The 16971-nt window shown below is 60.1% G+C and overlaps 2 protein-coding genes across 10 annotated transcripts in view; one reads left to right on the top strand and one right to left on the bottom strand.

Moving 5' to 3' along the window:
* Nucleotides 1-244: 244 nt before the first annotated feature.
* On the top strand, nucleotides 245-12602 carry SCYL1 (SCY1 like pseudokinase 1). Of its 3 annotated transcripts, XM_060158669.1 has the most exons (18): nucleotides 245-426; nucleotides 778-918; nucleotides 1129-1251; nucleotides 1332-1558; nucleotides 2005-2095; nucleotides 2172-2327; nucleotides 4670-4828; nucleotides 6102-6209; nucleotides 6972-7085; nucleotides 9070-9225; nucleotides 9805-9993; nucleotides 10115-10190; nucleotides 10470-10634; nucleotides 10863-10999; nucleotides 11664-11735; nucleotides 11851-12063; nucleotides 12156-12210; nucleotides 12338-12602. In XM_060158669.1, exons 1-18 carry the CDS (start codon nucleotides 316-318, stop codon nucleotides 12460-12462), a joined length of 2418 nt encoding a protein of 805 aa, XP_060014652.1. In that variant the 5' UTR covers nucleotides 245-315; the 3' UTR covers nucleotides 12463-12602. The 3 variants fall into 3 exon arrangements, with proteins under 3 accessions (XP_060014652.1, XP_060014653.1, XP_060014655.1); XM_060158670.1 differs by lacking the exon at nucleotides 11664-11735; XM_060158672.1 differs by lacking the exon at nucleotides 12156-12210.
* The window catches only part of LTBP3 (latent transforming growth factor beta binding protein 3), a 17713-nt gene continuing 13196 nt past the window's right edge, over nucleotides 12455-16971 (bottom strand). For 5 of the 7 annotated variants that reach the window (XM_060158662.1, XM_060158663.1, XM_060158665.1 and 2 more), the window contains 11 exons: nucleotides 16655-16774; nucleotides 15665-15793; nucleotides 15186-15353; nucleotides 14914-14997; nucleotides 14480-14608; nucleotides 14238-14375; nucleotides 13996-14136; nucleotides 13703-13864; nucleotides 13525-13605; nucleotides 13312-13443; nucleotides 12455-13135 (listed from right to left, as the gene is read on the bottom strand). In XM_060158662.1, coding sequence (XP_060014645.1) covers nucleotides 12984-13135; nucleotides 13312-13443; nucleotides 13525-13605; nucleotides 13703-13864; nucleotides 13996-14136; nucleotides 14238-14375; nucleotides 14480-14608; nucleotides 14914-14997; nucleotides 15186-15353; nucleotides 15665-15793; nucleotides 16655-16774 — 1436 coding nt within the window. In that variant the 3' untranslated portion in view covers nucleotides 12455-12983. The remainder of the gene's footprint in view (nucleotides 13136-13311; nucleotides 13444-13524; nucleotides 13606-13702; nucleotides 13865-13995; nucleotides 14137-14237; nucleotides 14376-14479; nucleotides 14609-14913; nucleotides 14998-15185; nucleotides 15354-15664; nucleotides 15794-16654; nucleotides 16775-16971) is intronic. The other 2 variants (XM_060158666.1, XM_060158667.1) reach the window with 1 other exon arrangement.

The raw sequence follows: 16971 nt of genomic DNA, 5'->3' as shown, positions 1-16971 counted from the left end.
ACGCTGGGAGGTGGACTCTATTACCACCCACATTTTAGATTTAAGGACACAGAGGCGCTGAGAGTTTGTGTGACCTGCCAGGGCGCCAAAGCTGGTAACTGGCGGCTCCCAGCCCACCCGCTCTACCTAGGCCCGGTGGCCAGCCGAGGGGTGGTCTCCCGGCTCCCCTCCGCCCCTGCTCCGCCCACAGGCTCCGCCCCCACCGACCGTAGCCCCGCCCCCGATCCGGCCCCGCCCTCGCCCCGCCCCGCCCCGGCTCGGGCCGCCGGAGGACCAGGAGCTGAGGACCCCGATCCCGCGGCGGCGGCGGGGACGATGTGGTTCTTTGCTCGGGACCCGGTCCGGGATTTCCCGTTTGAGCTCAGCCCGGAACTCCCCGAGGGCGGCCCTCCCGGGCCCTGGGTCCTGCACCGCGGCCGTAAGAAGGTAAGAGCGACCCCGCTCCGCAGGCCGCAGCGGACCTCGGTCTCGCCTAGTCAGCGCCGCCGGCTCCGCCGCGTCGCGCCCGCCTGACGTGGCTGCGGAGCCTCTAGGGCTACGGGCCGGGCGGGGGGACGGGCAGTGCCGACGTGGCGGGCGGAAGGACCGAGGGACCGACAGGCGGACCCAACCAGGGTTACGTGGGCCCGACTCTGTCCCCAAGGGTTGACTTGGGGAGAGACCAGGCCGGCGGCCCTTCCTTTCCGGCACTGAACCAGCTCCGGGGACCATCTCGGAGGTGGAGTGGTCTGCCCAGGACCCGGCCCACACACCTGAGGCCGCTCCGCCCTCCCACAGGCCACAGGCAGCCCGGTGTCCATCTTCGTGTATGACGTGAAGCCCGGCGTCGAAGAGCAGACCCAGGTGGCCAAAGCTGCCTTCAAGCGCCTCAAAACTCTCCGGCACCCCAACATCCTGGCCTACATCGATGGGCTGGAGGTACCTACCTGCTGCTCAGTCTGCCCCGTCTCTGCCCCTCACCTTTTCCCAGTCTCCCACTCCTGGCTTCTGCCTTCCTGCCAGTTTCCAGCCCTTCTGCCCCAGCGCCCCCCAGATTTGACTTCCTCTTCTCCACCCCTCTCCCCATCATGTCTCTCATCTCGCCTTCCTCTCGCCCCATCCCTCCCTGATCCCCCGTGTCCCCTTCAGACAGACAGATGCCTCCACATAGTGACAGAGGCTGTGACTCCGCTGGGAGCGTACCTCAAGGCGCGAGCAGAGGCTGGTGACCTGAGGGAACTGGAGCTCTCCTGGGGGCTACACCAGATTGTGGTGAGGTGGGGGGCAGTGGTGATGAGAGCAGGGATGGGGGGCTGCAGCTACTGGGCTGTGATGGCTCCTTCTGCCCCCAGAAAGCCCTCAGCTTCCTGGTCAACGACTGCAGCCTCATCCACAACAATGTCTGCATGGCCGCTGTGTTCGTGGACCGCGCTGGCGAGTGGAAGCTTGGGGGCCTGGACTACATGTATTCCGCCCAGGGCAATGGCGGGGGACCTCCCCGCAAGGGGATCCCCGAGCTTGAGCAGTACGATCCCCCGGAGTTGGCCGATGGCAGTGGCAGAGCGGTCAGAGAGAAGTGGTGGGTGACTGTGGGGGGGTGGTGGTGGCATGCCCCACCCTGCCCTATTCTGGAAGCCCCTGCAGCCTCAGGACCCCTAGATTAGCTGGTACTCCCCTATCCCCTGCCACCTGACTGAGGAGGAAACTAGGGTCCTCAGGGTGGGGCCCACTCCTTGCTCCCAGGATCCTCGGGGAGGTAGGGCAGGATAAACACAGGCTTTGGGGTCAGGTGGTTCTGAATTTTAAAGTTGTGTGACCTGGGGTGGATGTCCTTGCTCTTCTGAGCCTCAGTTTCCTTATCTGTCAAATGGGGCTAATGAAACGTGCTTCTCGGGGCTGATGGGAGGATTAGCTGAGGAACACAGCCCAGGGTTTGCCATGCAGTGAGTGCCTAGTGCCCAGGGTAGATTGGAGGCCTATGCTGGCAGGTGGCAGGGCCTTGAGCAGCTCTGGTCACTGCCTCAGGTCAGCTGACATGTGGCGCTTGGGCTGCCTCATCTGGGAAGTCTTCAACGGGCCCCTACCTCGTGCAGCCGCCCTACGAAACCCTGGGAAGGTGAGTGTCTGACCCCACCCGGCCCCTCTCCACCAGCCAGCCAGCCCCTGCCCTGACCCTGACGCTTCTCCCACAGATCCCCAAGTCACTGGTGCCCCATTACTGTGAGCTGGTTGGAGCCAACCCCAAGGTACGTCCCAACCCAGCCCGCTTCCTGCAGAACTGCCGGGCACCTGGTGGCTTCATGAACAACCGCTTTGTGGAGACCAACCTCTTCCTGGAAGAGATTCAGGTGAGTCCCCTGCCCCACCCTGGGCTCTGGCCCTACGTTCCTCACCCCTGTGTCCCGTCCCCACTTTATAGGCTCCCTGATCATTAGACCCCAGGAGACAAGCACAGACTGTGGAGCTAGGCTGTCTGGGTTCAAACCCTGCCTCCAACTGTCATTTATGTGTGACTTCTCTTGGCTGAAGTTCAGTCCTAATAACAGCACCTACTTCAAAGGAGCAGGGTGAGGAGTCAGTGAGTTTGGCTTGCAGTGTAGTTTCTGGCACATAGTGGGGCTTAGTGGCTGCTCCGGCCACTCTGTTAACGGGCACTGGCCCTGAATGTTGGGCTGTGGTGTGGGTAGCAGGGTGGGGAGGGAGAGTCAGACCCAGATCCCTGCTCTCAAGGATCTAGTGGGGGGTAAATGGACCAGGCCCCCAGCCTTGGGGACTCTCACTGGGGGAAAGGGACAGAAAAACCCATAAATGAGGAAAGCTGTGCTTCCTGGAATGTGGATAAGTGCCGGGAAGGAAAACACTGAGGGTTGGGTGTTTAGGGAAGGGCTCTCTCAAGGGTGATGTTTGAGCTGTGACCTGAAGGGTGTGAAGGTGGGAGTCATGGGGATGGTAACTGGTGAAGAATGTTCCAGGCAGAGGGAACAGCAAATGGAAAGATGGTAAGGAGGGACCCCTCAGCTTAACCTCATTGAACCTCAGTTTCCATATCTGCCCAGTGAGAATAACTATAGTATCTGCTGACCCATAGCACTGTTGTAGGGAATGAAGGAGGGAGGCTCTGCCCTCGACACCCGTTCTGACCCGGCCTTGTGTGGGGCACACAGAGAGGTGACGGAGAATCCGGAATGGGGGAGGAGTGACAGACACTTCCACAGACCTCGATGGTCTGTGGAATCTTGACTCAGATAGGGGCTGGGAGGCCTTCCGAGGATGGGAACATGAGCTGAAGAAGGTGCTGGAAACGCTGAGCCCTGTTGCCTCCTGGGCAGTGTAGGGACAGCAGGAGCTCTGTTACGTGGAGTTCTTCTTCTCACATGGCTGGCTCTGCCGGGCTGCCCTTCTCCGTAATATGTGCCCCACAGGAAATAGGCTGTTTCTGGCAGGTCCCGATGAGAGCGTGGGAGGGCAGTGCCCAGTGGCCCCTCTTCCCATCATTGAGCGCAGCGGTGGAGAGAGCCCGGCTGTGACTCTCAGTATGCGACCTTGGATGCGGTTTGGCCTCTCTCTGGGCCTTTGCTCCCCTGAACCCTGTCGTCAGAGCACCAAGCCTGCCTCCCACACTAGATTGAGCTGCTCAAGGGCCAACCAGGTCCTCCCCAACCCCAGTTAGAGATCACCTCTTCTGGCCCAGGCAGCAGCTCTGGCGGTGCGGGTACAGCAGAGAGCACAGGGACTTTGGAAGCGTACAGGACAGGGTTATAATCCATGCCCTACCATTCCTGCCTGGTGACCTTGAGCCTCAGTCTCCTCCTTTGTAAATGGGGGGATGACAGCACTTCTTCACAGCCTGTAGCACAGCAGAGGTGCCACACCACCGGGTCATACCCTTCCTTGACGGCTTCTTAGCTGTGTAACTTTGGACAGGCTCCTTGCCCTCTCTGTGCCTCAGCTTCCTCATTGGATTATTTCATCCGAGTAAAGGTTTTAGCATGTAACCTGCCTGGCACGTAGTTTGTGCTCAGGAAGTGTGAGTTGTGGGTATTACAGCCTCGGGGAGGTTAGGAGGACTGAAGGAGACCATCGAGCTGACAGCCTGGCCTGTTCGGGCCCAGTGGGAGGACGAGCTCTGGGGGTAAACTGCACCTCATCCCTGCCTTTCCACAGCCTGCCACGACCTCCACCCACGGAGCTGCAGGTGTGCCCAACCCAGCCAGGCCCAGGGTGCCAGAGTGAGCCCCTTGGCCTCACTAAGCCTGCCTTGTCGTCTGTGCTTTGGGGTTAGTGGTGCTCACACCTTGTGTCGTCCTGAGGAGCAGAGGCGACGCTGATAAAGGGCTTGATCCCCCTAGTGGCTGCTTTCACAGCAGCAGGCCAGGTGGCAGTGACAATAATGACGCTCACTGACTGAGCGCCTCCAGTGTGCCGGGCAGCTTTCATGTGCGTTTTCTGGTTGAATCCTCGGCACGGTCCTGTGAGACGGTACAGTTAGTACCCCATTCTACAGGTGGGGGAACTCGCCTAAGGTCACACGGCTAATAAATGGGAGAGTTGGGATTTGAACCCAGCCCATCTGGCACCCCAAGCTTAAGTTTACCTTCGGGTTGGAGGTGACCCCCGTCCTTGCCCGTGGCTGACGAGACCGTGACCAGGCTGATTTCCCGTTCCCTGCATCCTGTCCATGCTCCACCAGATCAAAGAGCCAGCCGAGAAGCAAAAGTTCTTCCAAGAGCTGAGCAAGAGCCTAGACTCGTTCCCTGAGGATTTCTGCCGCCACAAGGTGCTGCCCCAGCTGTTGACCGCCTTCGAGTTTGGCAGCGCAGGGGCTGTTGTCCTCACGCCCCTGTTCAAGGTGAGTGGGGCCTGGAGCCTCAGGAACTGTGGGCCCAGAGACTGGCTGAGTAGGTCTGAAGGGCAGAAGAGAGGCCAAGGGCGTGGCCAGCCTCGCTGGTGTCCTGGCAGGGGCAGCCTGGTCAGGGAGATCCAAGCCCACGTGACGGGGAGCTTTTTTTTAATATATGTACTTTTTTTTTTTTTAATTTTATTTATTTTGGCTGTGTTGGGTCTTTGCTGCTGCGCGCGGGCTTTCTCTAGTTGCGGCGAGCGGGGGCTACTCTTCGTTGCGGTGCGCAGGCTTCTCACTGTGGTGTCTTCTCTTGTTGCGGAGCATGGGCTCTAGGCACACGGGCTTCAGTGGTGTGGCTCGCGGGCTCTAGAGCGCAGGCTCAGTAGTTGTGGTGCACACGGGCTCTAGAGCGCAGGCTCAGTAGTTGTGGCGCACGGGCTTAGTTGCTCCACGGTATGTGGGATCCTCCCGGACAGGGCTCGAACCCGTGTCCCCTGTATTGGCAGGCGGATTCTTAACTGCTTCCCACCAGGGAGGTCCGAGGAGGAGCTTTGACATCCAGTGGTTCAGCAAGTCAGGGTCACCTGACCAGCTGTCAGGGAGGTGGTGGGGACTTCTTGTCCCTGGGGAAGGGACACCCTGTGCCTCCAAAATTCTTTTTCCAAACACTCCTTCCTTCAGAGCCTATAGCCCTTCCTCCATTTCCTCAAGACAGCCTCCCTGGTCTGACCTGGGCACTCTGGTTCCCAGGGCCCAGGGGATCACCTGCTCACCACCTCACTTTCCTTCCTTCCTGACCACTCAGCGCTTAGCTCTCCTGCTTCTAGGGGCTGGATCCTCTCCCCCTCCTCAGACCCCAGCCCACTGTTACTGGGGCGCCTGCCATTTCCCGCTCGGTGGGAGAACCCTTTCCCCAAACGAACTTGGCATGCGGGAAGCGGGGAAGACGGCAAGTGAATCTTGTGGAGCTGAGAACCCCCAGAAATCACAGGCAGAATTCTGTGTGCATGTGGTGTCTAGGTGCTTGATTATACGGAAGGGCACAGAGCCTTTGTGAGCCTCCTAAGAAAGGCCTTGACGCAGAAGGGTTAAGGGCAGCGCTGACTGAGACGGAGTACGGGCAGAGGGGCTGCTGGGGATGTGCCTGCCCCACCCCACCGCCCTCACCCAGTTCCACCCTGGGAAATCAGCAGGGAGCCTGAGGGAGTTAAATGAGCCCAGTGAAGTCATCTCAGCCCTGTGGACGGAGCTGAGCCCCTCTTCCCGCGCCTTCTCTCAGGTGGGTAAGTTCCTCGGCGCTGCGGAGTATCAGCGGAAGATCATCCCTGTCGTGGTCAAGATGTTCTCATCGACTGACCGGGCCATGCGTATCCGCCTCTTACAACAGGTAGGGGCCACGGCACACCCTGCCTGCTTCCACCCCACCCGGACCCCACCCTGGCTGCACGGGAGGCCCCCTCCTCACCTCCAGCCCCAGGCAGGTAGCTCAAGCCCCTGCGCCGGCTACACAGGGACCCCAGAAACCCCTCCCTGAAACATACACACCGGTGAGGAACAAGCGGGGCTGTGCTCTCAGGAAGTCAAGATAATCACAGGGCTCGTTGGCAGCTTTGGGAATGCCCCGCCCGCCCGGGCTGCAGGGCTTAAACGCCTCCCCCTGCGCCGCCCAATCTCCTGGCTCGGTCCCCTCTAGAGTGGGGATAATGTCTCTCTTGCCAACCCCAGGGCAGCTGGGAGCATCATACAGGACTGATGGGATCGAGGGTGGGGGCCACCCGTGCTTCCAGGCAACATTCCCTCTCCGGTGCTCAACACACCAGCCTTTCTCACAGCGCTTCTCTGGACGGGGGTTGCACTCCTTTTTATAGACAGGCGGTGGAGGCTCTAAGAGGGGGTGTGACCAGTTAGCCTGCTGAGCAGGACCAGAGGCCAGGCCTTCCACCTCCCATTCCCAGGCTCTTCTCAGCACCCTCCTTGCAGCCTCACCAGTCCACATGGGCCTGAGGCCAGATGCGAGGTGGGGGCCTCAGGAGACTCCCCTGGCCAGCCAGTGCCTGCCAGGTGGAGAAACCATGTTAAGGCTGATCCCATGTCTCTGGTGAGGGGTAGAAGGGCTGACTGCCTTCTCATGCCCCAACCCGGACCACAGATGGAGCAGTTCATCCAGTACCTTGATGAGCCAACAGTCAACACCCAGATCTTTCCCCATGTCGTGCATGGCTTCCTGGACACCAACCCTGCCATCCGGGAGCAGACAGTCAAGGTGGGTGTAACCAGGCCCAGAGGGGCCACCCCTGGTTTTCTGAGGCTTAGAGGGGGCTCATCAGAGGACACACAGGCCTTGGTTTTGGCCTGTGGGTCGAGCAGGTTACGGGAGGGGCAAACACTGTTCTGCATGTAGGTCCAGGCTGTGGGTACAGCTCGGCAGGTGGTGGGGGCAACAGGATGGGCATGACCAATAGTCCTCCATTCAGCAGACACGCTTTGTGCCCGGCCCTGTGTCCCATGCTGGGGTGCAGTATGCACAGGCAGACCAAGCTCCCTGCCTTCTTGGAGCTTCTTTTCGAGGAGAGGGGGAGGGGGCTTGGCAGACAATAAACAGAATTAGAAAAAAGTATATTATGTTAGAAAGCAATGGAGAGTGTGAAGAGTTTGCAGTTCTAAAAACAGTGATCAGGGAAGACCTTGCAGAGGAGATGTTGTTTAAGGAAAAAAGGTGAAAAGGGGTGAAGGAGGAGATTTGGAGGAAATATGTTGCCTGCAGAAGGAACAACATGTGCAAAGGTCCTGAGGCTGGCGTGTACCTGGAGTGTAGGAGTAGCAGCAAGAGGTTCAGCATGGCTGAAGGGGCATGATTGTGGGCAGTGTAGTCTGAGAGGTCATGGTAGGGCCAGGGCCTCGTAGGGCATGGCAGGGACCTGTTGCATTCATGGGAGTGAGACAGGAACCCTGGGGGATTGAGCAGAGCACTGACCTGATCTGACCTGTTGCAAAACACTGTGTTGCTGTGTGGAGAACTAACTGTCAGGGCAAGGGTGGAAGCTGGGACACTGTTAAGTGCTATTACAGTGGCCCAAATGAAAGATGACAGTAGCTCAGACCTGAGTGGTAGCAGCAGGTGGAGAGAAGGGGCAGCATTGTGAAGGTGGAGCTGACAGTATTTGGTGATGGGTAGATATGGAGTCAAGGATGGCTCCAAGGTTTCTGGCCTGAGCAACTGGAAGGTTCAGTTGCCATTTACTGAGAAGACTGGGAGGAACAGTTTTTTTGTTTTGTTTCGTTTCGTTTTCTAAATACTTATTTATTTGGCTGTGTCGGGTCTTAGTTGTAGCATGCGGGATCTTTCGTTGCGGCGCATGGGCTTCTCTCTAGCTGTGGTGCGCGGGCTCCAGAGTTCACAGGCTCAGTAGTTGTGGCTTTTGGGCTTAGTTGCCCTGCGGCATGTGGGATCTTAGTTCTCCGACCAGTGATGGAACCCGCGTCCCCTGCATTGGAAGGCACATTCTTAACCACTGGACCACCAGGGAAGTCCCTGGGAGGAACAGTTTTGCGGGAGGAGGTCAGGCCCAGTCTTGGCATGTCTGTTAGCCAGGTGGACATGCACTGGTTATGTGTGTGTGAGGTTTAGGGGAGAAGTCTGGGCTGCAGGTGCGCATCTGGGCACGGTCAGCTAACAAGGGCATTCGAAGCCGTGAGATGGGTGAGCTCGCCTAGGCTGAGGTGTAAAAGATACGAGGCTTGAGGAGTAGCTCTGGGGTGTCTGAACAGTAAGATCTCAGCAAAAGGAGACTGAGAAGCAGCAGTAGGTGAGGTCAGAGAACCAGGAGAGGGCGGTGTCCTGGAAGAACAAGAGACCAAAGTTGCGAGGAGGAGGGAGAATTCGGGGCTGTCAAAGCTGCTGAGGGGTCAAGTTTGGTGAGGATGGAGAATTGGCCTTTGGATTTAGCAACATGGAGATCATTGGTGACCTCAACCCAAGCTAATTGGTAGAGAGTGTATGTGGAGGTGTTTTTGTGAAAGTCTGAGTAGAGTGCACGCAACAGAGAGCTGACGGAGAGGGATGGGAGACAGGAGTGCAAAGCAGTGGGGGTCACCTTCCTCAGCATTCTGGGTAGGGGCCAGGACCAGGTTGGGGGTCGGTTGGGGAGGGCTTTGGCGGGCTTTGTCTCCTCAGTGCCCAGGGCCACTGGTGGCCTCCAGAGTATGCCCGCTCCAGCCCACACTTTCCGCCGTCTCCCGCCCTGCAGTCCATGCTGCTCCTGGCCCCGAAGCTGAACGAGACCAACCTCAACGTGGAGCTGATGAAGCACTTCGCGCGGCTGCAGGCTAAGGATGAGCAGGGCCCCATCCGCTGCAACACCACCGTCTGCCTGGGCAAAATCGGCTCCTACCTCAGTGCCGGCGTGAGTGCCCTGCACGAGTGCCGGGAGCTCTGTCACCGTCACGGGACCACAGCCAGGTCCCCCAGAGCCAGGTCTCCTTGTGTGGGGCCTGTCATCCTCCCAGAGACCTAGGCCCTGGGTGCTCCAGCCCAGTGTCTGAGGGTGGAGTGAGTTGAACCGGGTCACACCGCCAGTAGGTGGTGGGTCTGGGAACCAAACCCAGGCCTGCTTGCCTCCACGGCCTTGCATCCCCTCCCCTCAGCCAGGGCCTGTGAATGCAGACGCCTGCAGCTCCCAAGCCCTTAACAGGAATGAATGAGTCGGTCTGCGGTGCAGGTGGGGAGGGAGGCACTGGCCTCAGCCCTGAGGCAGCTGCTGCTCTGGCCCCTGTCACTCTGAGGCAGCGTGAGCCCAGTGATTTGGGAGGAGAAGCCAAGGTCTAGAGGTTTAAGTAAATTCTCCCCATTTGTTAGTGATTAACTCCCATTTCTTAGACTCTGGAGACCCCGTGGATGGCCTCTGTTCTGGGAAGTAAGGCCTGTCAGTTCTGGGCCCCGCACTGATCCTATACTCAGGAGCCCTCTTCCCGCCCCACCCCAGACCAGACACAGGGTCCTCACCTCCGCCTTTAGCCGGGCCACTAAGGACCCGTTTGCACCATCCCGGGTCGCGGGTGTTTTGGGCTTCGCCGCCACCCACAACCTCTACTCGATGACTGATTGCGCCCACAAGATCCTGCCTGTGCTCTGCAGCCTCACTGTGGATCCTGAGAGATCCGTGCGGGACCAGGTAGGGCACAGCTGGGGCTGGGCCCTGGAGCTGGGGCTCTGGGGGATACCTGGGCCCTAGCTGGCCTGGCAGGCTCACGGGAACCTTGGAGGCCCCAGCTCTGCCCCTTGCTACTCCACAGGCCTTCAAGGCCATTCGAAGCTTCCTGTCCAAACTGGAGTCTGTGTCGGAGGACCCCACCCAGCTGGCCGAAGCCGGTGAGTGGCCCACACTCGTGTTCCCTGTGACTCTTGCCACATTCTTAACTGTCACCTGTCATGGTCCCCTTCTACCTCATTGGAGCGTCCGAAAGCTGGAAGAACCCTAGAGGACAGACTGTACATCACTCCCCCACCCCCATCTCACAGTTGGGAGAACACAGTACCTGGAGAAGGGGGACGCCCACTGCAGGTTGCTCTGTTTCAGTTCTTGCCCTCCTACCACCCTCCCCATGGAAGCCTGAGGTGTCCATACCTGTCTCTCCTGTCACTGCCCAGAGAAGGACGTCCATGCAGCCTCCAGCCCTGGAATGGGAGGAGCCGCAGCCAGCTGGGCAGGCTGGGCCGTGACAGGGGTCTCCTCACTCACCTCTAAGCTGATCCGTGCGCACCCCACGGCTGCCCCAGCTGAGACCAATGTTCCCCAGAGACCCGTGCCTGAGGGTGAGTGTCCCAGATCGGCTGTATCGGTGACTGAGAGGGCCTGGGGTTGCTGGCACCTAGGACCTGTTACTGATCGACTTCCCCCCGGGATGGTGATGGGGACATAGGAGACGGTACGGTCTAGTCCCCTTGTGAGCTTCCACTCTACACACCCCCAGCAACCTCGGCCCTGCTCTGAGACCTTCCTGGGGCCCGGTGTGTGGCAACTCTGTGGCCTCTGCTCCCCAGGACTTCCTGCCCCAGCCCCTGTCCCTGCCACACCCACGACCTCAGACCACTGGGAGACACAAGAGGAGAGCAAGGACACAGAAGAGGACAGCACTGCTGCCGACAGATGGGATGATGAAGACTGGGGTAGCTTGGAGGTAAGTGGGGCTGAGGAGGCCTACCCGGGCGACCCCAGCTTCAAGGTCACAGGCTTCCCTGCCATTCAAGGAACTCATGTGGGCTTGGCTGGAGTCAGACCTGTCCTCATCTGCACAGCATCCTGGGCAAGTAGGTGTCATGGAGCAGCCGTTGCGGGTTAGAGCTGACAGCTGAGCCCCCACTCAACTCCAGAGGCCAGGCTGCTGGTGATTGGCTCAGCCCACTGACCCTCCTTCCTCTCCTCCACTCCCCGTCCCTCCTATACCTGTTCTAGGGCCCACCCCACCCTGTGACCAGCAAGGAGAAGTCACTCCCAGGCCTGCAACCAACCAGTCCTCCCTGGGGCTGGGCTCAGCATGGGCTGAGGTTGGAGTGGGGCTGTTCTGAAGGGAATGGGGGCAGAGCTCTGGGTGAGACCCCTGAGGCCACAGGCAGGGGTGTGGAACTCTAGATCTCATTACCCAGCTTCATAGAGGAGTGATGACAGGCCAGGTTCAGCGTGTCCACTTTACTGATGGGAGACAGGGCCTAAGGAGAAAACGAGAGGGAAGGCAAAAGAAGAAAGGGTGGAGCCCATGGCTGGGCAGGGGCTAGGGGGCTTCCTTGCCCTTTTGGGTGGAGTACAGGGGGCCCTATGGTCATGCTCTCCTCCCCACACTGCAGCAGGAGGCCGAATCTGTGTTGGCCCAGCAGGACAACTGGAGTACTGGGGGCCAAGCCAGCTGGGCTGGGCAGGTGAGCTGGGTGGGACAGGGTACATGTATGTGGGGTGGAGCCCTGCCCCTCCCTCCCTGCCCCTCCCTGCCCCTCCCTCCCTTTCTCTGGCACTATCTCCTCCTTCTCTTTGCAGACCAGCAACCCTGGTCACAAATCCCAGGAGTCAGACTGGAGCAGCTGGGAAGCCGAGGACGCATGGGAGCAGGGCTGGCAGGAGCCAAGCCCCCCGGAGCCACCCCCTGAGGGCACACGGCTGGCCAGCGAGTATAACTGGGGTGGACCGGAGCCTAGTGACAAAGGCGACCCCTTTGCTGCCCTGTCAGTGCGTCGGGAGGCTGGTGCCCAGGTACTCGGCACCTGTCCAGTGGGAGGGTGCAGGCCTGGGGTGGACCTCAACTGAGAGTAGGCCTCCACTCCAGCCCACACTTCCCTTTCCAGCCGAGGCGGGACTCGTGGGGTGATGACAACTGGGAGGGCCTGGAGGCCGAGAGCCGTAAGTGTTTCCCCTGGGCTGGCTGGCTGATGGGCTAGGGCTACCCTCCTCTGGGGCAGGCATGGGCTGGGAAGCTGAGACTCAGGTTGTCCTGACGCCGTAGCCCTCCTCCCCTTCTTGTTCCCAGGACAGGCCAAGGCAGAGCTAGCCCGGAAGAAGCGCGAGGAGCGTAGGCGGGAGATGGAGGCGAAACGCGCTGAGAAAAAGACAGCCAAGGGCCCCATGAAGCTGGGAACCCGGAAGCTGGACTGAACCGCGGGTGTGGGCGCTTCCCAGCCTCGGAGAGCAGGCCCCGCAGATGTATTTATTGTACAAACCCTGGGAGCCCGGCCAGCCTGGCCAGGCACATTTCACATATACATAATCAGAGCCACAATAAATTCTATTTCGCACCCCCTGTGCTGGGCTCAGTCTAGCCCCTCCAAGGAGGCTGGGGTCTGGTGCTGCCCTTCGGAGACTGCGCCCACCACGGACATGAACATCAATTTACTTCGAAAACCCAGAGTAAAGAGGCACGATCTGATTTATCAGTTTCTGGGAAACGCCCTCTGGAAGGAAGGCCGGCAGCGCCAGAGAGACCCAACATCTGCCTATGAACCGGGTGGAGCTGGTATGGGCACCCTTGGAACACGGGGCTCGGGGAAGGGGTCTGCGGGCCCCGAAGGGTCCCTGGGTCCGAGCCCCGAGTCAGGGCACAAGCGAGAGGCGGAGCTCGCCCCAAGTGTCGGTCAGAAACTCCTCGGTGATTGCCGAGGTCCAGACCGAGGGTGGTGTCAGCGGCGGCGCTGGGGCACGCAAGCTCCATGTGGGCGGCTGCGCGCGAAGCCAGCTTTGCAGACGCAGCGGAAGGAACCGCTCGTGTTCACGCAGCGCTCGCTCTTGCATAGTAGCCCGCGCTGGTTCAGCTCTCGGCACTCGTCGATGTCTGGGTGTGGGGGTTAACAGGTGCGGACTTCGCGACGGAGCCGGAGCCGCGCGGCGCGCTGGGCTTCCGGTCCAGGCGGGGTTCTGCAGGGCCCCGCCCCGCCCCGCCCGCCCGCCTCTGGCCCCGCCCGCCTCTGGCCCCGCCCCTCCGCTGCCCCGCCCCTCGGCCCAGCTCACCGACGCAGCGCGCGCGGGAGGCGTCTAGCTGGAAGCCACCAGGACATTCGCACACTGCGCCGCCCGGCCGAGGCACACAGCGGCCGCTCACGCAGCGGCACTCGTCTGAATCCTCCTCCGAGCTGTCCTCTTCTGCGCCGGGAGAATGCAGACGTCAACACCAATCCCAGCGATGGCCGCGGACCCCGCCTCTGTCCCTCCCTTTACACTCACCTCGCGGGGGCTTTCCCAGCAGCAGGGGACTCGCGTCCCAGAAGGAATTGCTCTCACTCTGCGACGTCGGGCAGTGGGACCCTGAGAGGGCAGGGGGCGGTCAGACGTCTGCGGCGTCGATTCACCCCGGCTCCCGCCCCAAACTCCGTCCCGGGCAACCCCTCCCGGGCCGGCTCACCGGCGCCGCGCGGCGGGCACGGGCGGCACTGGGCTCCCCAACCTCGGCCCTGGCGACAGCAGCAGTCGTCGAAGGTGAGGGCGGGCCCGGCCAGGGGGCCCGCACACATGCCGTCCTCTCCGCGCTGGCTCCAGCACACGTCCCGCCGCTCCGGGGCACGCTCTGCGGAGGGGGACCCGGCGTCAGGGAGGAGCGCCCTCCCCCGCTCCAACCCACCCTCGGGGGAACCGCGGCCCCGGGTCTCCAGGCGGCGGACAGGGCTCTGGAGAGCCCAAGATGACCCTTGCCCTCACCGGCCGGGCTCTCGGGGAGCTGGCAGTCGCGGCCAGAGGGCCCGGGCACCCAGGGCGGGCGGCACTCGCAGCGGTAGGAGCCCGGCAGGTTGACGCAGCGGCCAGGGCGGCAGGCTGCGGGGTCCTGGCACTCGTCCACGTCTACGGGCAGCGAGGGTATGATGGGTGTGTAGGGGTGGAAGTCACAGCTCGGCTCGGCCAGCCTCCCTCCTATTTCCCCAGCTGGCCGACCCGAGCCTCACCCATCTCCTCTGGGCTCAGACACTGGCGCTGCGCCGGGCTGTACTCGGCCGGGGGCGTGCAGGCGCAGCGGTAGCCACCGCGCGTGTTCTCACACACTCCATTCCGGCAGTTAGACTCGTCCAAGCACTCGTCCACGTCTGAGGGGAGGAAAAGCGCGAGTGGTAGGAACCGGCCCCGAGTCGGGTGGTTGTGCGTGTCTCCCGGCTGCTTTCCCGCGGCCACGGGGGCCGGCTGCACTCACCCACGCATTCCAGCAGGTTCCCGTCGTAGTAGAAGCCTTGCTTGCAATAGCACTCGTAGCCGGGCTGCGTGTTCACGCACTTGCCCTCCTTGCAGATCTCCGCCCCAAACAATATGCATTCGTCGATGTCTGCGGAGTGACAGGCCGTGGGCGCCCTCGCCCTCTACCTGCGGGGCCACTTAGGCCCCGCAGCAGAGAACGTGTGGGTGGGGCTTACGGTGGAAGGGACGAAAACTCTGTACGAGGGGCTTTTCCGAACGCTGACGTAAGAGTGGTGGGGCGGGGCTTTGTGGAGGGGCGGGGCAGTCGGTGAGGGAGTGGGCGGGCCTTACCCCACTACCCGCCACTGACAAGCACTGGCGGGATCGGGGCAGTCCAAACCTCGGCGGGCGGAGCAGGGCATGCCAGGTGGGCGGAGCCGTGTTGGGGCTTACCACGGTGGGTTGGGATGCCGTAGTTGACAATGTTGTTGTCCTGGGTGTAGCCCTTCCCGTCCGGGCAAAGGCTGTGGAACTCAGCTACAGCGAGATAGTGGCCGTGGGGAAGGAAGGAGGCAGGATTGAGCGCGTGTGTGCTGGCTGTCGGGCACAGGTCAGAGCTCTCGCCTCATTTCCCACCTACCCAGGGAGGGGCTCTCTCCCCCAGTCCGTTTCCAAATGAAGAAACTAAGGCTCAGAAAAAGGAAAGGGCCTGCCCGGCTCCTGACCTGAGCTGTAGACTGGGCAGGGATAGATCTCGCAGTGGTCTCCCCAGCCAGCCCCCAGGGAGCAGCAGCACTCCTGCTGGGTGACATTGGTGGCCAGTACACTGTCGCAGAACACGGTGTCATCGAAGTTAAGGTAGCACTCCTTCTTGTGGTGGGGCTGCTCCACCTCTGAGGGGAGGGGAGAGCAGCTCAGGTTCCTGCAGAATGTCTTTGCCTGTCCATGCTGCCCACCAACCTCATCCCTCTATTCCCCCACATCCCCTGGCTCCCCTTAGCTGCACTGTGAAAGCCAAGCTCCATCCTCAATGTGGCATTCAGGGCCCTCCTGCGAGGTCTGGCCCCACCAGGCTCTCCCAGGCAAAAAGAGATTTCTTCCTGTTCACCACATTCCAGAGGGTGGGACCAGGATGCAACTCTGAGCCCCAGCTGCAGCTCAAGGGAGTTGTCTAGATTGAGGAGGAATCCGAGAGGGCACTCACCCTCACAGCCGTGCTGGTCCTGGGTGGGCATGAAGCCTTCATCGCAGACGCAAACGTAGGAGCCCTGCAGGTTCTCACAGGCCCCATGGGGAAGGCACAGACCCGGGTCCTGGCTGCACTCATCTATGTCTTCAGGGAGTGAGGTGAGCAGAAAGAATCACTCAGAGGGAAATGAGCCCCTCTTTCCCCGGGAGTATGCCTCAAGGGCCTCACACAAGATCAGAACCTGAATTTCCACTGTGACTTCAAAGTACACATGACAGGAAATCCACTCGCATCTGTCTGTGCATGTGGGTAGTTGTGTGCACACTCGATGTATTTTTCTTCATAAAACCTAACAGAATGAAGTCCTAACTCTCAGCTCAGCATTTGGGGACTTTCAGTTTGGTCTCCCAATATCTTTAAGTCTCATCACCCTTTACTCTAAACCACCAACACCCTCAGCTCTGTGTTTAGGGCATAGGTGTCTACTCTCCCTTAAAACACAACTAGTTTCTTCCGGATCTCTGTGCTTTGCAAATACTGTTCTTTGGGCCTGGAATACCATCCCATGCTTTTCTCTGCTTAGGGAATCTATTTATGCTTTAGGAAACCCTATTTATGCTTCAAGTTCCAATTCAACTGTTGGAATAAATCGCTAGTCCAGACCTCTTTTGGCACCCAGCACCCTGAACTGTAAGAATCAATTTACATGTCAGTCTCCCCTAGCTGGGAGCCCTGGGTCATTGCTCAATATCTAGTATATAGCACAGAACCTGGAAAATATTAGCTGCTCAGTAAACTCTTGTTGGATGAATGCATATAGAGGTGATTTGGCACATAGTAATAAGCACCGTTAATTACTGTCATTATCACTGTTGTTATTTTCAGTGAAAGAGTAGAAGGATGAGTGAGTGGATGGATGGATGGAAAGACAGATCAATAGTGTGTCTAGGAGATTACTGCTGCCTGCCATTGCTCCTCGGGAGCTCTCAGCCAATCCCCCCATACCTTGGCACTTCCGGCCGCCTACCAGCCGATGCCCCTGGGGACAGAGACATCGATAGGAGCCATTGGTGTTGATGCAATCACCCCCAATGCAGGCTGCGGGAAAGTCACACTCATCAATGTCTGTAGGGAACCAAAGAGGGGGAGAATCTCAGGGGCTAAGCCCAATCACACACAGCCTGAGGCTTCCAAGGCTTCCCAAAGAGCCCTGGGTAGGGCCCACACCCCAGGCCTCATCTTGCATCTGGATGGGGGCTGGCCATGGGAGTGCCTGGCTTGTTTACAGGTAGCCCCTGGGCTTGGGGCCTGGGCAGTGGAGG

The sequence above is a fragment of the Lagenorhynchus albirostris genome, chromosome 9 (genome assembly GCF_949774975.1).
Source record: "Lagenorhynchus albirostris chromosome 9, mLagAlb1.1, whole genome shotgun sequence".
In the NCBI taxonomy this organism is placed as follows: Eukaryota; Metazoa; Chordata; class Mammalia; order Artiodactyla; family Delphinidae; genus Lagenorhynchus; species Lagenorhynchus albirostris.
The sequence above is the reverse complement of the archived record's forward strand: the minus strand, read 5'-3'. Positions and strand labels throughout refer to the sequence as shown.

What these genes read in the sequence shown, in the direction of transcription:
- SCYL1 (XM_060158669.1), top strand. Translation starts at nt 316, where the DNA reads ATGTGGTTCTTTGCTCGGGACCCGGTCCGGGATTTCCCGTTTGAGCTC. An exon ending in CCCTACGAAACCCTGGGAAG is followed by an intron (nt 2,096 to 2,171) that starts GTGAGTGTCTGA and finishes CTTCTCCCACAG; the next exon opens with ATCCCCAAGTCACTGGTGCC. An exon ending in GTCGGGAGGCTGGTGCCCAG is followed by an intron (nt 12,064 to 12,155) that starts GTACTCGGCACC and finishes TTCCCTTTCCAG; the next exon opens with CCGAGGCGGGACTCGTGGGG.